Below are 27,074 nucleotides of genomic sequence, written 5' to 3' on the forward strand. Positions count from 1 at the left end.
ACTGTCAACAACTCCTCCGACTTTCGTATCATCCGCAAACTTGCTCACCCAACCTTCTAACCCCTCTTCCAGGTCATTTATAAAAATGACAAACAGCAATGGTCCCAAAACAGATCCTTGCGGAACACCGCTAGTGACGGCACTCCATGAAGAAACTTTGCCATCAACTACTACCCTCTGTCTTCTTCCATCCAGCCAATGCCTAATCCAAACCTCCAACTCACCCTCAATGCCATATCTCCGTATTTTCTGCAGTAGCCTACCGTGGGGGCTTCTTGATTAATAGTCTCTAACATTTTTCCTTTGACAGATGTTGAGCTGCCCTGTAGTTTCCTACTTTCTGTCTCCCTCCTTTTGAATATTCTACCATCCCTGAATCTAGGGAATGTTAGTGATCACAACGAATGTTCTCTCTCAAACTGCGCAGCCACTGGGAGGTTCCATACATACTCATCACAATACATTAGCTGTCACTTACAGGACCTGCTGCTCTGCATGGACCTTGGAGATTCATGTATACTACCTTGCAGGAACAGAAACAGTTCAACAACATTTCTCAGCTTCTGGTTCTGGACTCTGCTTTCTTCAGTCTTCTGCAGCTTGCCTGTATTGCACAGTGGATTCATCAACTGCTATCCCTGCTTGCACTTATTTATGTTCTTTTATATCTTTTTAAAAGGATCTGTTCATCCAGATATTCTAGTCTTCTAATTTCAAACCTTTTGTTTCCTTAGATACTATGAAGGTCAGTTTCCTTTGTAAAATTATCTGTTCTGTTTCCCCTCCTCTTCCCTTTTCAGTGCAAGTTCGGTGAAACAGTTAAGGCCTGCTTTAAAAAGTAGAAATCAAGTCGAAAGACACAGATTCCCTCACAGTAGACAAAAACATAGAGATAGGAGGAGGCCTGTCAGTTTTTTCTGAGCTCCATCCACCTATTTTGGCTCCATAACTCTTAACATTGGTTAGCCAAATCTGTTAATCTTCAATTTCAGGCAGTTAATCAAATAAGTGTTGGATTTATTTTGAGGAAAAGGATTCTGCATTTTAATCACTCTTCATATGAAGAATTTCACTTCTGAAATGATATGTATATCCACTGTTTCTAGACTTACCCTGGAGATGTTATCCTTTATCAAATCCTTACATTCTCAAGCAAAAGCATCCCTTAGCACTCTATATTTTATGCTTTGTTTATGAAATTCCTCCAGTACCCCTTGGTAATATTCTGACAAATCTATCCTGGTCTCTTCCCAAGACCCAATATAGACATTTTTAATCAACCCCTTCAAACATCTAATGAAACACCTATGGAGCAACCAGAACTTGAATCCAGGCCTTCTGGGCTGGAGGTGGGACATTACCACATCAAACACAAAGTATATCCTTTCTAAAGTGCAGTGCCTAGCTCTGTACACAGTAATGTGTGGTAACTAGTGTTTTTTATAGCCATAGTAATTATAAAGTCAAATATTCCATTGTGAAATACTAGAAAATGCAACTTCTTGGGAGTCAGAATTGTTTTCTTAGGTGGAAAACAGACTATAAAATTTCCAAACTGTTAACCAGCAGTTATAGAGTCATAGAGTCACAAAGGTGTACAGCATGGAAACAGACCCTTCGGTCCAACACGTCCATGCCAACCAGATATCCCAACCCAATCTAGTCCCACCTGCCAGCACCCGGCCCACATCCCTCCAAACCCTTCCTATTCATATACCCATCCAGATGCCTTTAAAATGTTGCAATTGTACCAGCCTCCACTACTTCCTCTGGCAGCTCATTCCATACACGTACCACCCTCTGTGTGAAAAAGTTGCCCCTAAGGTCTCTTTTATATCTTTTCCCTCTCATCCTAAACCTATGCCCTCTAGTTCTGGACTCCCCCACCCGAGGGAAAACACTTCGTCTATTTATCCTATCCATGCCCCTCGTGATTTTATAAACCTCTATAAGGTCACCCCTCAGCCTCCGACGCTCCAGGGAAAAAAAACCTAGCCTATTCAACCACTCTCTATAGCTCAAATCCTCCAACCCTGGCAACATCCTTGTTAATCTTTCCTGAACCCTTTCAGGTTTCACAACATCTTTCTGATAGGAAGGAGACCAGAATTGCACGCAATATTCCAAAGGTGGCCTAACACAATGTCCTTTACAGCTGCAACATGACCTTGCGACTCCTGTACTCAATATTCTGAGCAATAAAGGAAAGCATACCAAACGCCTTCTTCACTATCCTATCTGCTTACAACTTCACTTTCAAGGAGTCATGAAACTGCACTCCAAGGTCTCTTTGTTCAGCAACACTCCCTAGGACCTTACCATTAACTGTATAAGTCCTGCTAAGATTTGCTTTCCCAAGATGTAGCACCTCGCATTTATCTAAATTAAACTCCATCTGCCACTTCTCAGCCCATTGGCCAATCTGATCAAGATCCTGTTGTAACCTGAGGTAACCTTCTTCGCCGTTCACTACACCTCCAATTTTGGTGTCATCTGCAAACTTACTAACTATACCTCTTATGCTCACATCCAAATCATTTATATGAATGATGAAAAGTAGTGGAACCAGCACCGATCTTTGTGACACTCCACAGATCACAGGCCTCCTGTCTGAAAAACAAGCCTCCACCACCATACTCTGTCTTCTACCTTCAAGCCAGTTCTGTATCCAAATGGCTAGTTGTCCCTGTATTCCGTGAGATCTAACCTTGCTAACCAGCATCCCATGGGGAACCTTGTCGAATGCCTTACTCAAGTCCATATAGATCACATCTACTGCTCTGCCCTCATCAATCCTCTTTGTTACTTCTTCACAAACCTCAATCAAGTTCTGAAAAGGACAAACCAACAACCAGCTATATAGAACATAGAACATAGAACATAGAACATAGAACATAGAAGAATACAGCGCAGTACAGGCCCTTTGGCCCTCGATGTTGCGCCGATCCAAGCCCACCTAACCTATACTAACCCACTATCCTCCATATACCTATCCAATGCCCGCTTAAATGCCCATAAAGAGGGAGAGTCCACCACTGCTGCTGGCAGGGCATTCCATGAACTTACGACTCGCTGAGTGAAGAACCTACCCCTAACTTCAGTCCTATATCTACCCCCCCTTAATTTAAAGCTATGCCCCCTTGTAATACCCGACTCCATACGCGGGAAAAGGTTCACACTGTCAACCCTATCTAACCCCCTAATCATCTTGTACACCTCAATCAAGTCACCCCTAAACCTTCTTTTCTCTAATGAAAACAGCCCCAAGTGTCTCAGTCTATCCTCATACGATCTTCCTTCCATACCAGGCAACATCCTGGTAAACCTCCTCTGCACCCGTTCCAGTGCCTCCACATCCTTCCTATAGTATGGCGACCAAAACTGCACACAATATTCCAGATGCGGCCGCACCAGAGTTTTATACAACTGCATCATGACCTCAGGACTCCGGAACTCAATTCCTCTACCAATAAAAGCCAGTACGCCATATGCCTTCCTCACCGCACTATTTACCTGGGTGGCAACTTTCAGAGATCTGTGTACATGGACACCAAGATCCCTCTGCTCATCCACACTACCAAGTATCCGACCATTAGCCCAGTACCCCATCTTTTTGTTATTCTTCCCAAAGTGAATCACCTCACATTTAGCTACATTGAATTCCATTTGCCACCTTTCTGCCCAGCTCTGCAGCTTCTCTATATCCTGCTGTAACCTGCCACATCCTTCCTCACTGTCAACAACTCCTCCGACTTTCGTATCATCTGCAAACTTGCTCACCCAACCTTCTAACCCCTCTTCCAGGTCATTTATAAAAATGACAAACAGCAATGGTCCCAAAACAGATCCTTGCGGAACACCGCTAGTGACGGCACTCCATGAAGAAACTTTGCCATCAACTACTACCCTCTGTCTTCTTCCATCCAGCCAATTCCTAATCCAAACCTCCAACTCACCCTCAATGCCATATCTCCGTATTTTCTGCAGTAGCCTACCATGGGGAACCTTATCAAACGCCTTACTAAAATCCATATATACCACATCTACCGCTTTCCCCTCATCAACCTCCTTCGTCACCTTTTCAAAGAACTCAATAAGGTTTGTGAGGCACGACCTGCCCTTCACAAAACCATGTTGACTATCCTTGATCACATTATTCCTATCCAGATGTGCATAAATCCTATCCCTTACAATTCTCTCTAAGACTTTGCCCACAACAGAAGTGAGACTCACCGGCCTATAGTTACTAGGGTTATCCCTACTCCCCTTTTTGAACAAGGGAACCACATTTGCTATCCTCCAGTCTTCTGGCACTACTCCTGTAGACAAAGAGGACATAAAAATCAAGGCCAATGGCTCTGCAATCTCCTCCCTTGCTTCCCAGAGAATCCTAGGATAAATGCCATCAGGCCCAGGGGACTTATCTATTTTCACCTTTTCCAGGATTTCCAACACCTCTTCTCTACATACCTCAAAGCCATCCATTCTACTTATTTGTGACTCAGTATTCACATCGACGACAATGCCCTGTTCCTGAGTAAATACTGAAGAAAAGTATTCATTCAGTGTCTCCCCAATCTCTTCCGCCTCCACACGCAACTTCCCACGACTATCCTTGACTGGACCTATTCCTACCCTAGTCATTCTTTTATTCCTAACATACCTATAGAAAGCCTTAGGGTTTTCCCTAATCCTACCGACTAAGGACCTTTCATGTCCCCTCCTTGCTGCTCTTAACTCTCTCTTCAGGTCCTTCCTGGCTACCCTATAACTCTCAATCGCCCCAATTGAACCTTCACGTCTCATCTTGAGATAGGCCGCCCTCTTCCATTTAACAAGGGATTCCAATTCCTTATTAAACCACGGCTCCCTCGCACGACCCTTTCCTCCCTGCCTGATATGTTGTGGTTAAGCTCTTCAAGTATCACTGCTGAAGGTTCCTTCCTGCTTATTAATGGCATGAGTTGCTCTGTGAGTTTACTAAATGTCCGGTCAGGTTTTGGAGCAGACAACTATCACAAAAATACCCTATTCCAAGTCTAGATCCCTGATTTAAATATCTTAATCTTTGTTTGAAAATTTCTGCCATGGAATAAACACGATCACCATCTACGATAGGCAAGGTTTGATGCTGATAATGCACACTAAAAATAAATGCGGCATCAACAATTTTCTTGGTCCCTGCCTTCCATTACAAAATCAGCTTGGACAGAAAATCAATGCAATACTTTACTTGAAGGATTATTTTGAATAAATCCACAAACTCATGATTTGTAACCATATTTATAGCCTTGTTAAAATTAACATGGCGGGAAGGCATCGCCTTGTTTATCCTCCATAGGGTATTCCCTCCACTCTCAATAATTCTATTTACTAACAAACCTAAATATATTATTTCCCTTCCAGTAATTGTCTTTATCCAGCAAGATTTATTCTCTGTAAGTAAATTGATTGTTTTATCCTTTGGCCCATGAATCATCCAGATCTTACATAACTTGCTGCAAACCCTGTCCCACATCATGCAGAGGGCATGTTTTCATTATTACTATTGGAAAAGAGATTTAACTTTGAGATGGCTCTGCCTCATCCCTGTTGCCCAGATTGGGTTATCGAGAGGAGATCAGCTCAGCTCGATGGCACACTGCCCAGTGAATGTGAATGACTGATTACGTTTTTCAACTTAAACTAATGAAAAACCGCCTCAATCCTTCTTCCTATTTAGTTTATAGCTACAGCAGAAAGCTACACGTGGTTCAGTGCTGAATTGGGGTAAGGTTTATATGATAGTTGATATTGGAAATAAGATACATCACTGGGCACGGTAAGCAGAACACATGGTACCCAAAATTAAATTTCCATTTCCCAGCAACAACAATATTTACATATTGACTTTAATATACCGCATACCGAAACATTATAAGCAAAACCTGACATGGGGCTATGTAGGAGATATTCAGCTGAATTTTACTGGCTCCAGGAGGCAGAGAAGGCTACCGTAATCGCGGGAACCATGTCCGCGTCCTGCCTTTGTGGAATTTTACCAAGGGAAAGACTGGAATTGGATAGGCTGCATACCCCAAGGATGCACACACCCAATTTACATATGTAAAGGCCCTGGGTAAGGGGCATTTTAGTGTGCTGTTAGTAATTCTTATATTCATTTATAGAATGTGGGTGTCACTGGATAGGCCGGCATTCATTGCCCATTACTAACTGTCCTGGAAAAGGTGGCAGTGACATGCCTTCTCGATCTGCTGTTCTCCTTGGGATTAAGGGACACCCATGGTGTTCTTAGGAAGAGTGTACCAGGATTTTGGCTCAGCAAAATTGAAGGAATGACTGGACCAGACAGTTTTAACCTCCTCCATTGATGTAGACAATTTATTTGGATGAAAATGTTCCTCATTATGCTGATTCTTCAGCTACTACCAATAACCACACTATTACCATCCTAGGCTTTACCAGTGATGAGAAACTTAACTGGTCTAGACATATAAATACAATGACTACAAGAGCAGGTCAGAGACAATGAAGTCTGCAGCAAGTAATTCACCTCCTGACTCTGCAGAAACTGTCCACCATTTGCAAGGCACAATTCAGGACTGTGATGGAAGTTCCAAGAAGCTTAACACCATCTAGATTGAAGCTTCAGGCATGATTGACACCACATCCTCAAATATTTACTCCCTCTCCCAACGACTCTCAGTAACAACAATATGTACTATTGTCAAGATGACCTGCAGAAATTCACCAAGGTTTCTCAGGCAGCACTTTCCAAACCCATGACCACTAACATCTAGAAGGACAAGCGCAGCAGGTACATGGGAAAATCACATCTGCAAGTTCGGCAATCAGTCACTCCCCATCCTGACTTGGAAATATATCACCAGTGTCACTGGCTCAAAATTGTGGAACATTTTCCCTAAGGACATTGTGGGTCTCTCTAAACCAAATGGACTGAAGCAGTTCAAGAAGACAATTCACCACACCTTCTGAAGGACAACTGGGGATAGACAATAAGTGTTAACCCAGCCAGAGAAACCCATCTGCCATGAATGAATTCAAAAAACTTTGGAGAAGGGTTTTGAAAAGAGCATCCAGAGAGCCTGCCAGCAGGGCCTAGAGAACTAGGGTTGTTAATTCTGGACCTTCAAATAACCCTCAGAGGAGAGTCTGCTCCATATTTAACCAAACTACCCTTAAATTACCCTCTCTGGCTTTTTGTCAGCTCAGCATGACAGTTCCACATTAACTGACCTCACTAAGCAGTGAGCTGTGTTAGTGCCATTGTTTCAGGGACAGCTTGCACATGATCTCCAATTATATTGATTAGGTGGTCAGCACTCTATTGTTATTAACCTTCTGTTATTAACATACATGCTGTTTAAAGCTTTTAGTACCATTTTAAAATCTGTGACATCCATCTCATGTCAAACTTTCTGACAACAAGGGATCTGTCAGGGGAAATTGCTAGAACAAATTATTAAGAATGTTATACTAGGATAGTTGGAAAGCCAAAATAGGATTGGGGAGGAAGTGATATAGTAGTGATATCACTAGAATCGTATCCTAGAGATCCAGGCTAATCCTCTGGGGATTTGGGTTTGAATCCTACTGTGGCAGGTGGTGAATTTTGAGTTCAATAATAGTGACCACGGGCTGAATCTAACTTTTTTTTGGACTAAGTGCGAGTTGCATTGAGATTTTTAAATGGATTCTGGCTGTGAGGCCTACCAGGTTTTTGTGCCATATCAAACGTGCCTAACTGACGCCCTATCCTACCACTTTGGCATCCCTCACATTCAATTCTTTACCCAGCTTCCCACACGCTGTTCATGGAACAACCTCCAAATTCATCAGATACAGTTTTTTTAGGGAGGGCTGTTCTTCTGTGAAATTATCTTCCTAAGAAAGTCAAGGCTGGACCTTGGATTAATTCCACGGTGAATTAGATAGATTTTTCATAGATAAGGGAGTCAAGTGTTATGGTAAACAGACAGGAAATTGTGTTTGAGATGAGGACCAAATCAGCTGTGATCTTATAGAAGAAATAAATAATTTCAAAACATTAAAGTTGCTAAAGGGTATGAGGGTAAACCTCATTGAGATAAGTTGATCAACCATGAACATATTAATTAAGATGGATCTAATAGCCTACTCCTACTTCCACTACTATTATCTCTGTTTCTGTTGATCAGACTCAAAAGGTTGAATAGTCTACATCTGCTCCTAAATCTATGTTCCTTTGACAGATTAAGCCTCGCTTTCATCAAGAATGTTTTCTGAAGAATAGCAGAAGAGTTATTTGTGTTTTAAGTAACAAAGCTTTTCATTTCAATATTTAAATGGTAACATGGATTAATGTGATGCTGCAATCATGTAACATCTCTTGTCATGGCTAGTAGCAGACAGTAAATCAATACTATTTTTGTAGTTTATTTCTAATCCTTACAGAAGATTCTGAGCAAAAACCCATGCAGCTAGCATTTTGATATATCGAGAAAGAAATCCACTGATTTTTGGATAAGCTGAACATATTTTTCTCCTTCTATTCAAGTGTCAGTGAGAAATTAAATTATGATTTTTACAAAAACGCTTTTTTGTTTGCATTAAGAATCATTTCCAAATGCATGGATTGACACTATTTTGCACTGTCAGGCCCTGCAATACCTGTTGGAGTTGATGTGATGGTGGAAAGCCTGGACAGTATTTCTGAGGTGAATATGGTAAGTAATCAAAATGAGCTTCACTATTTACATTAAGATGGGCCTAAGACCAAAACAGGCAGCACTATCTGATCATATATATTTATGTATGTATATATTGTTTAGATGAAATTCTATTGTCTAATTTCTCTTTCCTGTGTGTTTTCTCTTCTGTCTTGACAAGGCAATGTAAAGAGAACATGACAAATAGATTTCAGCCAATTGCTTTGAGATTTTGTGAGTGAGGACCTTTCCTCTAATATTTTGTCCCTTCCTAGTCAGAGGGAGTAATAGTGACATGATTAAGATCAGTAATGAGAGGACTGAAAATGGCTGTCAACTATTATGTGGGCTTTCATATTGTTGGAACTTCTGATTTTCTCATATGAGTATTGTAAAAATTGTGAATGACCTAAATGTACTGGCAATAATTCATAGTAAAAATTGTAGAAATTATACGTTTATTTCATGAGAAACTGAATGTAAGATTGCTGTTTGTAGCTCAAACATTTTGATTAACTATTACATTTCTAAAGCCTAAAATATTTTGGTTTTCAAAGTAATGATAAAATATTGTTTTGATGAGAATTGACTTTTCAAGTAGTTTGAAAAGTAATAGTGTAGCGCATGCCAAATATGATGTGGACAAATTGAATGAGTGGGCAAATGCAAGGCAGATGAAGTATAACGTGGATAAATGTAAAGTTATCCATTTTGGTAGCAAAAACAGGAAGGCAGATTATAATCTGATTAGTGATAGATTGGGAAATGCAGTGAGACCTGGGTGTTCTTATATACCAATTGCTGAAAGTAAACATTGCAGGTGCTAAAGGTAGTGAAGAAGGCAAATGAGATGTTGGCCTTTATAATGAAAGGATTCTATTACAGGTGGAGGGAAGTTGGAGGTGGAGGCAATTATACAGGACCTTGTTGAAACTGTACTTGGAGTATTGTGTGCAGATTTGATCTCAGCTGAAGAAGGAGGGAGTGCAACAAAGGTTTACCAGACTGATTCCTGGGATAGTGTGGTGCTGCTCTTCATCAGGAATGTTGGTTGGGGGGTGGAGTCAAGGGGGCTGAGAGATAAATGGGAAGGAGGCTGGGGGAAGGTAGCTTGGAAGGCGATAGGTAGATGAAGGTATAGGGTGATGGTGATAGGTTGGAACGGAAGATGGAGCAGATAGTTATGAAGGAGAATGCATATGTAGGACAGTTCAAGAGGGCAGTGCTGAGTTGGAGGGTTGGATCTGGGATGAGATGGGGGGAAGGGACATCAGGAAACTAATGAAATCCACCTTGATCCCATGTGGTTGGAGGGTCCCAAAGCGGATGATGAGGTGTTCTTCCTCCAGGCGTCGAGTGGCTAGCATTTGGTGGTAGAGGAGACCCAGGACTTGCATGACCTTGCTGGAGTGGGAGGGGGAGTTGAATGGTCAGCCACAGGACGGTGGGGTTGTTTAGTACGTATGTCCCAGAGATGCTGTCTGAAACATTCCACAAGTTGGCGTCCTGTCTCCCCAGTATAGAGGAGACCACATTGAGAGCAATGGACACAATAGATGAGGTGTTTGGAGGTGCAGGAAAATCTCTGCCAGATGTAGAAGGATCCTTTGGGGCCTTGTATGGATGTGAGGGGGGAGGTGTGAGTGCAGGATTTTCATCTCTTGTGGTGGCAATGGAAGGTGCCAGAAGTGGAGGGTGGGATGTTGGGGGCCAGGAATGGACCTAACGAGGGAGTCGGGAGGGAATGGTGTCTGCGGAACACAGATAGGGGTGGGGAGGGAAATATATCTCTGGTGGTGGGGTCTGTTTGTAGATGGCAGAAATGGCGGAGGATGATGTGTTCTATCCCGAGGTTAGTAGGATAGAAGGTGAGGACCAGGGAATTCTGTCCTTGTTGCGATTGGAGGGGTGGAGTTCAAGGGCTGGAGTGCAGGAAGTGGAAGGGTTGTGCTGGAGGACATTGTTGAACACATGGGAGGGGAAATTGCAGTTCCTGAAGTAAGATGCCATCTGGGATGTTCTGGAGTGGAATTGGTCCTCCTGGGAACAGATATGGTGGAGGTGGAGGAATTGGGATAGCGTTTTTACAGAAGGGGGTTTGGAAGAGGTGTAGTCCAGCTAGCTGTGGGAGTTGGTGTGTTTGAAGTAGGTGTCCATGTTGAGTTGGTTGCCGGAAATGGAGAGGTCCAGGAAGGGGAGGGAGGTATCCGAGATGGTCTAGGTGAACTTGAAGTCAGGGTAGAAGGTGTTCGTGAAGTTGATGAACTGTTCAACCTCCATGTGGGAATATGAGGTGGCGCCAATACAGTTATCAATGTAGCGGAGGAAAAGGTGGGGAATGGTGCCTGTGTTTAGGCAGAAGGTGGTCTGTTCCACATATCTGACAAAGAGGCAGGCATAGCTGGGGCCCATGCAGGTGCCCATGGCTACTCTTTTGGTTTGAACGAATGGGAGGATTCGAAGGAGAAATTGTTGAGGGTGAGGATCAATTCAGCCAATTGAATGAGTCTGTTGGTGGAAGGGTACTGGTTGGAATAAACAGGGACTGAATGTCCATGGTGAAGATGAGGCATTGGGGCTGGGGAACCGAAACTCATGGAGGAGGTGGAGGATGTGGGTGGTGTCCTGAATGTATGTGGGGGGTTCCTAGACCAAGGGGGACAGTACTGTGTCAAGATATGCGGAGATCAGTTCGGTGGGGCAGGACCAGGTGGAGAGTGATGGGTTGACCGGGGCAGTCCTGCCCCACCGAACCTATCCCCACAAACCTTACTGTTCCAGTCGACCCATTGTCTCTGCCTGCTCCTGCTCCACTGACTATCTCTGCATTCTGCCCCACTGAACTTATCCTCACAAACCTGACTGCCACGGTTGACCCATTATTTCCGCCTGCTCATGCCCCACCAAGCTTATCTCTGCATACCTTGATATCGTCCTGTCCCCCTTGGTCCAGGATCTTCCCACATACATTTGGGACACCTCCTCCATGACTTTTGGTTCCCTGGCTCCCAATGCCTTATCTTCACCATGGACATTCAGTCCCTGTGCACGTCCATCCACCATGACGAAGGCCTCCAAGCCCTCCGTTTCTTCGTTGCAGATGGACTTTAATTTAGATAAATGCGAGGTGCTGCATCTTGGGAAAGCAAATCCTAGCAGGACTTATACACTTAATAGTAAGGTCCTCAGGAGTGTTGCTGAACAAAGAGACCTTGGAGTGCAGGTTCATAGTTCCTTGAAAGTAGAGTCGCAGGTAGATAGGATAGTGAAGAAGGCGTTTGGTATGCTTTCCTTTATTGGTCAGAGTATTGAGTACAGGAGTTGGGATGTCATGTTGCGGTTGTACAGGACATTGGTTAGGCCACTGTTGGAATATTGCATGCAATTCTGGTCTCCTTCCTATCGGAAAGATGTTGTGAAACTTGAAAAGATTCAGAAAAGATTTACAAGGATGTTGCCAGAGTTGGAGGATTTGAGCTATAGGAAGAGACTGAATAGGCTAGGGCTGTTTTCCCTGGGGCATCGGAGGCTGAGGGGTGACCTTATTGAGGTTTATAAAATCATGCGGGACATGGATAGGATAAGTAGACTCAGCCTTTTCCCACAGATGAGGGAGTCCAGAACCAGAGGCCATAGGTTCAGGGTGACAGGGGAAAGATATAAAAGGGAGAGGAGGGGCAATCTTTTCACGTAGAGGGTGGTGAGTGAATGGAATGAGCTGCCAGAGGAAGTGGTGAGGCTAGTACAATTACAGCATTTAAAAGGTATCTGCCTGGGTATATGAATAGGAAGGGTTTGGAGGGATATGGGCCAGTACTGGCAGGTGGGACTAGATTGGGTTGGGATGTCTGGTCAGCATGGATGAGTTGGACTGAAGGGTCTGTTTCTGTGCTGTACATCTCTATGACTCTAAGTTCATCTGGACCATCTTGGACACCTCCCTCCCCTTCCTGGATCTCTTCATCTCCATTTCTGGCAACCAACTTAACACGGACATCTACTTCAAACCCACTGAGTCCCATAGCTACCTGGACTACACCTTCTCCAATCTATGAAAAAAAATGCTATCCCTTACTCCCAATTCCTCCGCCTCTGCCGCATCTGCTCCCAGGAGGACGAATTACACTCCTGAACATCACAGAAAGCCTCTTACTTCAAGGATTGCAATTTCCCCTCCCACATGATGGATGATGCCCATAGTGCATCTCCTCCACTTCCCACATCTCCGTGTTTGAACTCCACCCCTCCAATCACAACAAGGACAGCAGCCCCTGATCCTCACCTTCCACCCCACCAACCTCTGGAAACAATGCATCATCCTCCGCCATTTGTGCCACCTACAATCAGACCCCACCACCAGCGATATATTTCCCTCCCCTTCCCTGTCTGCGATTGCACAGACCATTCCCTCTGCGACTCCCTCGTTAGTTCCATGCCCCCCACCAACACAGCCTCCACTCCTGGCACTTTCCTTTGCCAATGCAAGAGGTGAAAAACCTACACCGACACCACCCCTTTCACCTCCATCCAAGGCCCCAAAGGAACCTTCCACATCTGGCAGAGATTTTCCTGCACCTCCACACACCTCATCTACTGTGTCCATTGCTCTCAATATGGTCTCCTCTACATGGGGGAAACAGGATGCCTACTTGCGGAATGTTTCATACAACATTTCTGGGATACATGCACCAATCAACCCCACAGCCCTATGGAGGCTGAACCCTTCAATTCTCCCTCCCACTCGATGAAGGACATGCAAGTCCTGGGTCTCCTCCACCACCAAATACTAGCCACCCAACGCCTGGAGGAAGAACACCTCATCATCTGCCTTGGGATCCTCCAACCACAGGGGAGCAATGTGGATTTCACTAGTTTCCTGATCTCCCCTCCCCCCACCTCATCCCAGATCCAACCCTCCAACTCAGCACCACCCTCTTGAACTGTCCTATCTGTCCATTTTCCTTCCCACCTATCTGCTCCACCCTCCATTCTGATCTAAGGGCGGCACGGTGGCACAGTGGTTAGCACTGCTGCCTCGCAGCGCCAGAGACCCGGGTTCAATTCCCGACTCAGGCGACTGACTGTGTGGAGTTTGCACGTTCTCCCCGTGTCTGCGTGGGTTTCCTCCGGGTGCTCCGGTTTCCTCCCACAGTCCAAAAGATGTGCAGGTTAGGTGAATTGGCATACTAAATTGCCCGTAGTGTTAGGTAAGGGGTAAATGTAGGGGTATGGGTGGGTTTCGCTTCGGCGGGTCGGTGTGGACTTGTTGGGCCGAAGGGCCTGTTTCCACACTGTAATCTAATCTAATCTAATCTAATCTAATCTAATCTAATCTAATCTATCACCATCACCCCACACCTTCATCAAACTATTGCATTCCCAGCTACTTTGCCCCAGCTCTCCCCCCAAATTTATCTCTCAGTCCCCTTGGTCTCCCCTCACATTCCTATGATTGAAACGTCGATTCTGCTGCTCCTCGGATGCTGTCTGACCTGCTGTGCTTTTCCAGCACCAGACTTTTTGACTCTGCAGTCCTCATTTTCTACTGATTTCTGGGATAGCAGGACTGACAGACAGAGAGAGACTGAATTGGTTAGGACTATATTCACTGGAGTTAAGAAGAATGAGGGGAGATCTCGTAGAAACTTATAAATTCAAAAGGACTCAACAGGGTAAATTCAGGATGGATATGTCTGATGACCAAGAAGTACAGAATCAGGGGTCACACTCTAAAGGTATGGAGTAGACCATTTAGGACTGAGATAAGAATAAATTTCTTTATCCAGAGAGTAGTGAGATTAGATTAGATTCCCTACAGTATGGAAACAGGCCCTTCAGCCCAACATGTCCACACCGACCCTCTGAAGAGTAACCCACCCAGACCCATTCCCCTACCCTATATTTACCCCTGACTAAGACGCCTAACCTACACATCCCTGAACACTATGGACAATTTAGCATGGATAACTCACTTGACCTGCACATCTTTTGGATTGTGGGAGGAAACCCATGCAGACACAGGGAGAATGTGTAAACTCCACCCAGACAGTCACCCGAGGCTGGAATCAAACCCCGGTCCCTGGCGATGTGAGGCAGCAGCGCTAACCACTGAGCCACCGTGCTGCCCAGTGCTATTGGAATAGAATCCCTACAGTGTGGAAACAGGCCCTTTGGCCCAACAAGTCCACACTGCCCCTCTGAAGAGTAACCCACCCAGACCCATTACCCTACCCTATTATCCTATATTTACCCCTGACTAATGCAGCTATTCTACACATCCCTGAACACTGTGGGTAACTTAGAATGGCCAATTCACCTGACCTGCACAACTTTGGATTGTAAGAGGAAACTGGAGCACGCGGAGGAAACCCACAGGGAGAATGTGCAAACTCCACACAGACAATCACCCGAGGCCGGGTCCCTGGCACTGTGAGGCAGCAGTGCTAACCACTGAGCCACCGGAATTTTCTGCTATAGAAAGTGGTTGAGGCCATAACATTACATACTTTCAACAGACGTTAGATATAGTTTTTAGGCCTAAAGGAATCAAAGAGTACGGGGAGAAAGCAGGAACAGGGTACTGAGTTGGATGATCAGCCATGATCATACTGAATGGCAGAGCAGGTTCAAAGGGCCAAATGGACTACTCCTGCTCCTATTTCCTATCTTTACAAAAGCAGAGATACGATCAGGTCTATGTGTGTAAAACAATTTTAAAGACTGAAAGAAAAATATAGTCCTTGTGGTTTTACTCAGAAAAATCTAGCAAACTATTTTGAGGAATGGTGGCTATTCTGTACAGTAAAACATGGGCAGCCCTTGTGCCCACTGGAAAATCCCATAAACAGCATATGATGTACGACCAGTAAATGTTTTTTATGACCTTGGTTGCTGGAGGAATGTTGGTTTGGATGTAGGGATAAATCTCAGCTTTTGAAACAATATCATGTGATCATTCGAATATACTTTGATCGCCAAAGCAGATAGATTATTGTAATTTCTCAATCTCAGGAAGCACGGAATGGCAACCCTGGTTCTAGAGTGGGGCTTGAACTCCCACCCATCTTAAATAGAATCAAGAGTTATAATGGCAAATGTAAACAAATCAATCACTCCCTTCTCAAACATGTGGCCTGTCTGTCACATTTCATATTTCATTTATAATCATCTCATGGTAAATTATGCACCATTACAAACAAGGTTATTTCTGGAAGTGATCAATATCAAAAGATATTCAGTTATCTCTTCTATTTTGAGATTTACTTTTAGACTATGGTCAGAGGCAAGCTTATGCAGATGTGAGGTCTCCAACATTAATGATTTCTGGACAGTTAAAAGAGGTATCTATGTGTAGTAAACGTCGTCTACTCTTCAATGGTAGGACGAGTGCATACTTCTGAATGTCAATGTCTGTGGTGAGGGAGATGGCTTCAATCTCATTATCATGGTCACTGAGTGAGAAACACAAGTTGCCAACTGTCTCTTTTTCCATTCCACCAACTTGTGGTACATGTAGTAGTGACATTATTATGCACTCCTAGACCAAGTGTCACCCTAAAACACAGTATGAGTAATCTATGGAAGGAAATAAAGATTGGTTCTCACAGAAAGGAATCTACCCGGTCTGTACAGGAAATAAAATCGGGGTAGTAGGAGCAGGTGCTACATTTAAGATAACTAAACGTCAAGATAATTTTAATACAATTTATCATGAGCACTGCAATTTTCAAAAATAATTCTCAACATTCAAAAGAGTCATGAGCTTGTTTTAAAATGAAAGGTCTAATTGAAAGATGAGTCCCACAAAATAGGGCAGTCCATGGATTATAAAAAGTATCACTGAGATTGGGAAAACTAAGATGTGATGTTAAACTTAGTTTGTAAAAAACTGTGGATGGTAAGGTTAAATGCATTTAATTAATGTATCATGTGATGGTGGTTAAGGCAGCACCTTCAATGTGATCTTATTTTTGTTGGAACATCCAAAGTATTGCTGATCTATTACAAGATCATCAGATCATTCTAATATTGACCCATTTCACTGATGCTGCATGCCATTTGAGAATTTGAGAATTCAGTGGGTGATTATTGAATTGTTGTGTTTTCTGCAGGATTTCACAATGACTCTGTATTTGCGCAATTACTGGAAAGATGAGCGACTTTCATTTCCCAGTACCACAAACAAAAGTATGACATTTGATGGAAGGCTTGTCAAAAAGATTTGGGCACCAGATGTGTTTTTTGTTCACTCAAAGCAATCGTTTATCCATGACACAACCACAGATAATATAATGTTACGCATCTTTCCTGACGGAAATGTGCTATATAGTATAAGGTAAGTTGCATTTCTTCTCCAGAAGTTCTATTGGGAATTCTACCACATCACAGTAACCCCTCTTACATTTTTAATTTCCCATACCAACCCTACATAAGAAATAAGAGTGGGAATAAGCCATTTAGTCATTCAAGCCTGTTATTCAACAAAATCATTGCTGATCTGCCCCAACTGTCAAATGCTCTTTCCTGCCAATGCCTCATAGCCCTCAACTCCCTGATACTTCAGAAAAACTATTTGCATCCTTTTTAAATACTTTTAGTGATCTAGCCTCCGCCACACTGAAGTAGAGAATTCCAGACATTCAGTCCCCCCGGCAGAATAAATTGCTTTGCTTGCCACTTTTAAATAATTGTCTCCTAAAAATAAAGGGCAGCACGGTGACTCAGTGGTTAGCATTACTGCCTCACAGCGCGAGAGACCCAGGTACAATACCAGCCTTGGGCAACTGTCTGTGTGGAGTTTGCACATTCTCCCTGTGGAGTTTGCACATCCTCCGGGTGCTCCGGTTTCCTCCCACGGTCCAAAAATATGCAGGTTAGGTGAATTGGCCGTGCTAAATTGCCCGTAGCATTGGGTGTATTAGTCAGGGCTAAATGTAGAGAAATGAGGCTGGGTGGGTTACTCTTCGGAGAGTCAGTGTGGACTTGTTGGGCCGAAGAGCTTGTTTCCACACTATAGGGAATTGAATCTAAACTTATTCTGTAACTCATTAGTGGAAACGTCTTCTCAACATCTAACCTGTCCAAGCCCCCTCAGAATCTTGGGAGCATTGCACAAGAGGATTTCTTTTGTGTCCATGAATTTATCAACCCAAGAGAACAAGCTGATTTTTAAAATTAATGCTCCTGGTTCCTGAAAATAATTAAAAGGAAATTTTCTTGATCTGCTCCTTGGATGTAATGGTTCACTGGGTGCAGCAAATACTGGGAAATCAGAATGGGTTAGACCGTTTCCCTTATTAAGAAAAACCCATGTGAAATTCTGAAATAAAAGCAGCAAACCCTGACAAAGGGTCACTGGACTCGAAGAGTTAGTTTCCCCTGTAGATGCTGCCAAACCTGCTGGGTTTCTCCAACACTCTCTGTTTTTGTTACAGATTTCCAGCATCCCCAGTTCTCTGTGTTTATTTCCATGTGATAATTGTGACCAGATTCCGGATTAGACTGGTGCTGGAAAAGCACAGCAGGTCAGGCAGCATCCGAGGAGCAGGAAAATCGACATTTCGGGCAAAAGCCCTTCATCTATTTCAGGCACGAAGGGCAGAATGGCCTACTCCTGCATCTATTGTCTATTGTCTATTCCTGATGAAGGGCTTTTGCCTGAAACGTCGATTTTCCTGCTCCTCGGATGCTGCCTGACCTGCTGTGCTTTTCCAGCACCACTCTAATCTAGAATCTGGTTTCCAGCATCTGCAGTCCTTGTTTTTACCGAATTAACTGTGACCAGATAATCCAAAGCTGTTGGGCACAGGACCAGGAAACCCTCTCTAGGAATGGTTTCCTGTTTAGGAGGCAGATACTTTAATCTTCAGGCAATCACTCAGACAGTCTTAAGAATGATGGCACTGGAAATAAAATAAAAGGTCTAATCGCTTCCACCTGGCAGGCATAAGGAGATCAGATCAGAACATTGTATCAGTTTTTACTCTACAGTAATATTTGACAAGGCTGTATTCAATGACAGGTACAAAACAAATTATAAATCATCTCTTATATTTATAGGGTTACAGTAACAGCTATGTGCAACATGGATTTCAGCTGCTTTCCTCTTGACACACAGACCTGTTCCCTGGAGATAGAGAGCTGTAAGTCATCTAAACAATGGATTTGGTCAGCTATGTGTATTCGCATTGCACTCTAGCCACACAGTCGTTCCAGACTGTAGACGAGCTGCTCTGTGGGCAGGATATGTTTTTAAACAACATCACGCTCTCATACTTTATTATTCATGAGATGGAATATAAAACTCAACTAATCTGACAGGATTTCTCCCCACACAGCATGATTGATTAGAAAAGGTCAACCAAAATGGATTTCCATCAGCAAACCAATATTTTGCGCGGAGACAGACAGTTTATTGAGAATTTATTACAAAATTACCATGTAATTATTTTATCGCATTGTCAATCACAATGAAAAAGTTAGCAAAGGTATAGGGCTGGATTTTCAGTCCCAGCTGGGTCTGGGTATGAAGATGGGCCAGTGATGAATTTAGTGCCTTGAGTCTGTGCACTAGTCCCTAACTCTATCCCACTTATAAGCGGTCTGCTGCTTTTGAATCGGGAACAGGTAGGAGCCTCTACAGAAAGGAGAATGGGGAAGTGGTGCAACATCATAGGTGTTTTCAAGGTGAGAGTCCATCTCTTTCTGTTTAAAAGGGGGCAGAATCTCAATAAGGAATGGCACAATGTAAATAAAAAGTAAGGACAATAGAGTCCAATAAGCTTAAAGCACCTTGGACTCTTGGCCCAATGGGGTGAGTCAGGCCTTAATAAGCATCACTTGTACTCCCATGTCCAGCTGTGTGTTTTGCCTTTTAACAGCCCACCTCCTGCTTGTCCCAGCATTGAAGCTGCTGCTGCGCCTCCTCCTATAACTTTTCCTTCATGGAGTCATGATGCAAAAAAATCTCCCAATTATAACCTACAAAATTTTAATTAGAGTGAGTAAAGCATAGAAATAAAAAGTCAAGCAATTTCCAAACTTAATAATGAGTTGGAAATGTATTAAATCCAAAAGAACTCAAAACCATACGAAAGCTTCTTTAAATAACACTGAAAGTCAGTGCCTGAGGTCAAACTCATGGCAAAATTTCAAGTCCTAATTGCATCATAGCATTCTGATTGGTACGGCATTCACGGGACACCTGCCTGTTTGTGGCACGTAGCTCAGCCACATAAATGAAGGCTGCAGTTGAAATGGTAGTCAGCACAATTAAAGTGAAGAGGATGTGGCAAATCAGGTTGATCTATCCTAAAAACTTCCCTACCCCATTCCTGCCAAATAGGGTGGTTTAAAATCAATCTCAATATATAAATACAGTGGTGTCAATCTGTCTGTATAATGTATGTACATTCTGTCACAACATTGCTGGATGGTTACTTCTGTAAAACATCTCAAGATCAAAATTAATCCAAACAAGCAATCTATCTTTTTGATTGAATACTTGGAACCTAAAATGGAGGTGCTCTGCTGGTAGGTGAAGAGGCTTCTGCACCAAAGTGTATAATCATTGAGCACATCACAGCAGCTTTTGAATTTCAAATAATTGGTGATTTTGTATTTAAAATTAACACTACAGTATAATTTGTTCACTAGACACTGAGTTCTTGATATCCAGTTTTAATCTGTCACAATTAAACACTGGGTTAGTATTTCTTTCATGGCAGATGCTTACACTGAAGATGACCTTATGCTGTATTGGAAGGGTGATAAAGATGCATTGAAGACAGATGAGAAAGTCTCTTTGTCTCAGTTCCTTATCCAGAGATTTCACACTACATCCAAATTGGCTTTCTACAGTAGTACAGGTGAGTGTTTGCAAGTGACTGGAGAATTGAAATCTGATCCAGTTTATTTGGTAACCCAACAGAGGGATTATAAAATAGCTGAACAACTGGGCGGCTCAACTGTATCTATCTCTGTTGTTGCTCCTTCTTCATGGGGCATTTCCTCACTTCCTTTCAGGAGGCTTCGTGATGACCTTCCTGAAGTCAGTATCCAACTAAGTAGAGAATCACAAATGGAAATCTACACTTAACCTTACCATGATACAATGCATTTGATACTGTCAAGTCACAATACTGTGGGAAATTCTGCTGCTGAAAGAAAAATATTAATACTGCACTTAGACAAAAAGTAGCTGAACATGGAATTACGCTTGGCTAATATAGAGTACAGAAAGTAAAATTTGATCAGTCCTTGGATGGAACTTAGTTAAGGAATGGATGTTAAATGGATAACATGGCCTACAATTAGACAAACTTCTGTGGATAATTGAATCGAATTGAATTGAATTTATTGTCACGTGTACTGAGACACAGTGAAAAGCTTTGTCTTGCGAGCAATACAGGCAGATCACAGAGTTAAGTAACATAGATAAGTAAATAATAGATAAATAGCAGCAATAACAAAAACACAGGAACAGGCGAATGTTAAGAGTTTTTGAGTCCATTCAATATTCTAACAACAGTACGGTAGAAATTGTTTCAAAACTGGCTGGTGCATGCATTGAGGCTTCTGTACCTTCTCCCTGATGGTAGAGGTTATAGAAAAACATTGCCAGGGTGGGATGGATCTTTGAGAATGCTGGAAGCATGGTAGATGGATTCTATAGACTGGAGGTTGGCCTTTGTGATTGTCTGGGCCGAGATCAGCACTCTCTGTAACCGTCTCTGATAAAAGTGAATCTGAGAACCAAGAAGTTTTAACCAAATATATCATCCTTACTGTGGCTGGTGAACTACCTCTCAAAGCAAAAGCACTGTATTCAAGATTCTTATGTAAAATCATGGAAAGCATTTTCCATTCAAATGCACCTTTATGATGTGTGAGGTGATAGAAAAATCCTACTTTCACAAGAGGATTCATTTAGAGTAAACTTGTGCATAAATTAGGAATGAAATTATTCTTATTTTGAAAGACAATTAGAGAAACACAGTGCAGCTGGAATTTCTGAAGGTAGTAATCTTCTATCCTGACATGTTCATTGAGGATTAATGAAGGGATCCAAAACAATTGATTTTCATTGTTAATGAAACTTCTCTGAATTAAGTACATTAACAGAACAATACATTTGCCCATGAAACAATTTGTAGTTCATTAACTGCGTCAAATAAGTTATATGGGTGAACATCAGAGCTGTAAAGTTCTGGGGTTTTTCCAGTCTCCTCCTACAACGTTGGCAAAAGACCAACAAAATGTGCAGTGCTTTTGATCAGGCTGAATATTTCCTATTTGAATGGACATGACCTTTTAATGATTATTTATTTTAACCCAAATTATCACTATCTACTTAAAAATCTACTCACTTTGTGAAATTAATATTTGCATGGAAGCTGTATTAACAAATTCAGCTGGCTTATTAGAACTCAAGATTTATTCTTAAAGGGTTGACACCAGATCGACGTGTTTGACCTGGGGAATTCACTGCCAGAATACCTTTCCTAATCCCCATTATAAAAATATGATGCATTGTTGAACATTTTAAATATTATGGTCATAATAGAGATATGGTTCGATCTTAAATGAACCTTTGAACCAAAGTTAATGAACTAAAATTAATTACTCGGTGACAACCTTTAGCTTGTTCATTTCTCAGGAAAATGCCTTGACCAATCAATCACCCTCTTTGGTTTAAAATTTAAACAAAGTTTGACAGTTAACTGTCAATCACCATTAATGTATGCATTCTCTATGGCAACACTTCTACCTATCAGAATCCAATTCCCAACACTGTCTTCTCATGCAATATACAGAGGAACCTCGATCATCTGAATACGAATTATCTGAAAGTCGTATTATTCGAAGGAGATCACGAGGTCTCGATAGAAACATTATATCAAAAACATATTTCCAACAGTGATTGTGTCTTTTGTTTACAGTGAATAAACAGGCACTGTCTCCAAATGACTGACCTCCTGCCCTCGCTCTCTCCCCACACTTTCCCTGGAGTTCTACACAGGGGTGTACCCTAAACCCGCCCCCCCAACTTCCCCAGATAATCTGACCAATATTGTCCTGTACAGGGCAGAGGTGGAACCTGTCAAAAGGTTGCAGTAAAAAGTTGTATGTGTGGCTGTGTGTGTGTGTGAGTGTGTGTGTGTGTGTGTGAGTGAGTGTGTGTGCGTGCGTGCGTGCGCACTATTTGGAGACCTACCCCACAAAGGCAGCAGCAGCTGCAGTCTTATTGTTGGTGTCCAGTCTGGCTGCCTCGGAGAGGGGCGGGGGGCAGTGATGGGGGGTTGGGGGGGTCAGGGGCGGGGGGCAGTGTTGGACGGGATTGGGGGCAAGGGGTGGCATTGGACGGGGTTGAGGGGTGGGGACGGCGTTGGACGGGGTTGGGGAACAGGGGGAGGGGGGGCGGTGTTGGATGGGGTTGGGGGCTGGGGAGACAGTGTTGGGGGTGGGGTCTCGCGCACTGTGTGCTGCTGCAGTCTCCTGAATGGGGAGCAGACTTTTAAAAACTCCAAGCCCCAGAGAAAAGGCATTTAATCGATTAACAGAATAATCAGTTATCCGAATGAAATAGTGCCTGCCCATCTCATTCAGATAATTGAGGCTCCCCTGTAAATGTTGATTTTTCACTTGAATTGTTAATTTTGCCAATTGTCCCATCAAAAGCAAGACAGATACCTTTGACAGAATGTGCCTTTTTTCAGCAATGCAATGTTTATTTGGGGTAAATATATGAGAATGTATACTGACAGTCATCTACTTTCGCAAATAGGTTGGTACAATCGTTTGTACATTAACTTCACTTTGCGCCGCCACATTTTCTTCTTTTTGCTACAAACCTACTTTCCAGCGACTCTGATGGTGATGTTGTCCTGGGTGTCATTCTGGATTGATCGCCTAGCTGTACCAGCTAGAGTTTCATTAGGTAAGCTAAGATGTCTTTTTTTTGTACAAAGATGTATGTCACCAAAAAATTTAAAACCATTGCTGTAAACAAATACATTCAGTTGATAAGCAATTACTGGCTTTATCTTTACCAAGGGTGTTTAAAAGAGATCTTTGGGGAATTATTGAGTTGATTATGATCCAATTCTAGTTACACTTTCATTACACTACAGTCTGCTCAAAACAAACCTCTCCAACATACTGAGAACTCTGAGGGGCAGAACTTTATCTCAGGTAGTGATAAAGAGCAGGTGGTTATTATATGTGCACTAACCCTAATGTGCACCTCACCAGGTGGTTGGTTTGGTGGTATCATCTTCTATAAGTACTGGGATCTACAGGATGTGTTGGTCTAATGGGGTAGAAGATAACCATATGCTGGTCTAACTGGACAAGTTGATTGTACTGATCACAAATTAGTTTATTGCATGTTAGCAACTAATCACTAGTTACATTAGTATGATTGACATTGTTACCGAGGTCCTGAGAATCTGTGTTATTGTGTTTAGTGGACTGTCACTTTAAGAGTGCCAGTCAAGTGACACATTGATGATGTGATTGGCCATTTTGAGCAGGAAACAGCTTGGGCTAACCTTGCTGCCCTGAGAGTAAAGCTCTCTAGAGAAATGCTCCTGTTGTTCAACACTTTGGCCGCCTGGTCCTTCTTGGAATGTACATGAATTCCCATCTTTTGCAGCTAAAATGGATGATTCCTGCAGTTGGTGACTTATTCAATGGTTCTCCTTTTCTTAAGTTAATGTGACTTAAAGCCTGTGGTATAATAAATAATGTCAACTTCAACCTTGGTTTTACTAAATTAATATTCCTGGCTTTATGAGATTAGTCTTGTTTCTTTAACAGATTTTATTTTGGGCTGGATCTCATGGTCTATAAAAACAATGCCTATTTCTTTCACCATTTTCCTGCATCATTCCCACAACCTATGGTTTAAATAAATGCTCTTCATCTTTAATAAAAACCTCTGATTTTCTTCCTCTGGATCGGAGCTGTTTAGGCTTCAAACCTCCCTGTTTTTTACTTTAATTCTATCTTTGTAATGTCTTCAAGTCAGCAATTTCCATTTTAATTGCTTTTCAAGGCCCTTGATTTCTTTACTGTAGTTGTGCATTGTGGTGCCCACCCATTCCAGTGGCAATGCTCAATTTGAACTAGAAGTACTTTCCTTACTTTCGTGCTTTCACAGACTGCACAGTTTTAGCCCCTTTGCCCACTAAGGCTTTTAACTTTACTAGTGGAGCCTCTGATGCCCATTGATTGTTCTTCAATTGAACTCTGACTTTGGTCTGCTCTTGGTACAATTTTGCTAATTCTTCTCTAGGGAGTTTCTGACTCACTTGCTGCAGCACATCTCTTACCAGGTCTGAAATACCTTCACCACTAACTACAGATTCGTCCTTGTTGAACCCTACCCAGAGGGTTTTAGTACAGTTCTTAGATGTTCAGCTTTTCCCTATTGCAAACTGTTGCAGGTGACTTAAAATTGAGTCTGAAGATACTGAAAAGTCTTCAGGTCTCCACCACTGCCAGCATGTTGAATGAGGCAGCTACATGAAATCCCCACCCATGACTCACTATGTCATATGAGACAGCCAGATAGACCCTGCACTGCAACAAGTGGTAGTTTTATTATAACATTCCTCTTTAAATGTGGAGATCTGCAGGTCCTGCTTGGCCTACTGTTGTAAAGGAATTTCACTTACTGGTCTAACTAGAAAATGCTCATGCATTGAACAAGAAATAGTTTACTGCATGTTAGTAACTAGTTACATTTTACATGATAGACATTATAACAGAGATTCTGAGAAGGACCAAGATGTTAAGTCCTACTCCTTCAAGATCTTAATCTGTTCTTTCCACAAGTCCATGTGACATCTTACATCATATGCTTATAATACTCCTCTGTATTAACTCTTTCAGAGTTATTACTCAGGTATCAGATTGTCTGCTGATTCAAATAGTGTCTGATACTCAGTTCTATTGGAATTAACTATCAGATGTTATGTGTAACAGTCCACCACCTGAGATGAATTTCCTGTCCTTAATGTTTTATTTTGCTGCTTCTGAAAAATACCAAGTCCTTAGCAAACCTCAGTCAATGAGATTTGATGCTGTAATCCTTCTTCATTAAGGAAGAAGAAAAGATTTATTCTCCAAACTTTTCATTCCTTGATTTAAAAAGATTCAGGTATTGATTTTTTTTTCAAATGCATTAATGGGATGTGCGCTTCATTGGCTAGGCCAATGTTTAATGCTCATTTCTAGTTGTTTTTGAGAAGATAGTGAGCTGATGCAACCTATTTATCTTAACCAACCTGTTTACACAGTTTACAACACACCTCCAGGGTTGGTGAGATTTGAACCCAAATCTCTGGCCTAGAGACAAGGACATTACAGGACCGTACGAGACCAACCACAAACGTACTGCATTCTTTCCTGTATACTGTACCTGAGCTTCAACAATGTTTCTGTCTGGTTTCAAACTGAAGACTGTTGCCTTTGAAAGGGAATAATTTTAACTCTTTGATCCCTCAAAGACCAATGTGACTTTAGTTTCTTTGTTTAAGCATTTATTCATGCAGGCTTGGAGGATGTACCCATCAAAGATGGCACACAACTCCCTGATTTGATATGAAACAATGCTATAATACTATTCTTAAAGAAACAAGTTTTTCAATACAAGGCTTACACATTTCCACACTTTTATCTTTATCCAACAATGCACCTTCTACCTTAACATTCTACCTTACATTCCAAGTTAATACACATGACTATATTATCCAATTATATTCACATTAGTGCACATAATTATAATATCCAATCAAATCATTATATGTCCACATCTATTGACTGAAACTATGCACTTGGTGATTATTAAAACTCTTTACTGTCCTTTATCCTCTAACAGTTTCTCAGGCAAACATGACAATCACTACACTACAGGAACACAATGTTTGCAATCAATTTACAAGCTGAGGATGAGATAGGGATAAACTTTTTTCAATGGTAGGTACCCATTCTAATTGTTAGCAGTTAACTACAATGATTCATAGAATCAAAGAATCCCTACAGTGTGGTCAGATCATTTGGACTGAAAGTCTACACTGAACCTCCGAAGAGCAACCCACCTAGACCCATTCCTCTATCCTATTACTTGATATTTACCCCTGACTAATGCACCTAACCTACACATCCCTGAACACTATGGGCAATTTAGCAGAGTCAATTCACCTAACCTGCAGATCTTTGGATTATGGGAAGAAACTGGAGCACCTGGAGGAAACCCATGCGGACATAGGGAGAATATGCAAACTCCACAAATGTAGTCCCCCGAGGCTGGAATTGAACCTGGGTCCCTGGTGCTGTAAGGCAGCAGTGCTAACCACTGAG

At 42.3% G+C, this 27,074-nt stretch overlaps 1 protein-coding gene across 2 annotated transcripts in view; it reads left to right on the forward strand.

Annotated features, from left to right (window-relative positions):
* Positions 1 to 27,074, forward strand: part of LOC122548208 (gamma-aminobutyric acid receptor subunit rho-2-like) — a 59,039-nt gene that overhangs the window by 22,682 nt on the left and 9,283 nt on the right. For both annotated transcript variants that reach the window (XM_043686763.2, XM_043686756.2), the window contains exons 3-7: positions 8,659 to 8,726; positions 16,820 to 17,043; positions 18,768 to 18,850; positions 20,435 to 20,575; positions 23,494 to 23,646. In XM_043686763.2, the coding sequence (XP_043542698.2) occupies positions 8,659 to 8,726; positions 16,820 to 17,043; positions 18,768 to 18,850; positions 20,435 to 20,575; positions 23,494 to 23,646 (669 nt within the window). The remainder of the gene's footprint in view (positions 1 to 8,658; positions 8,727 to 16,819; positions 17,044 to 18,767; positions 18,851 to 20,434; positions 20,576 to 23,493; positions 23,647 to 27,074) is intronic.

Source organism: Chiloscyllium plagiosum, unplaced genomic scaffold (genome assembly GCF_037043375.1).
Source record: "Chiloscyllium plagiosum isolate Xiang-an unplaced genomic scaffold, Cpla_swu_hap1 HiC_scaffold_3, whole genome shotgun sequence".
Classification (NCBI taxonomy): domain Eukaryota; kingdom Metazoa; phylum Chordata; class Chondrichthyes; order Orectolobiformes; family Hemiscylliidae; genus Chiloscyllium; species Chiloscyllium plagiosum.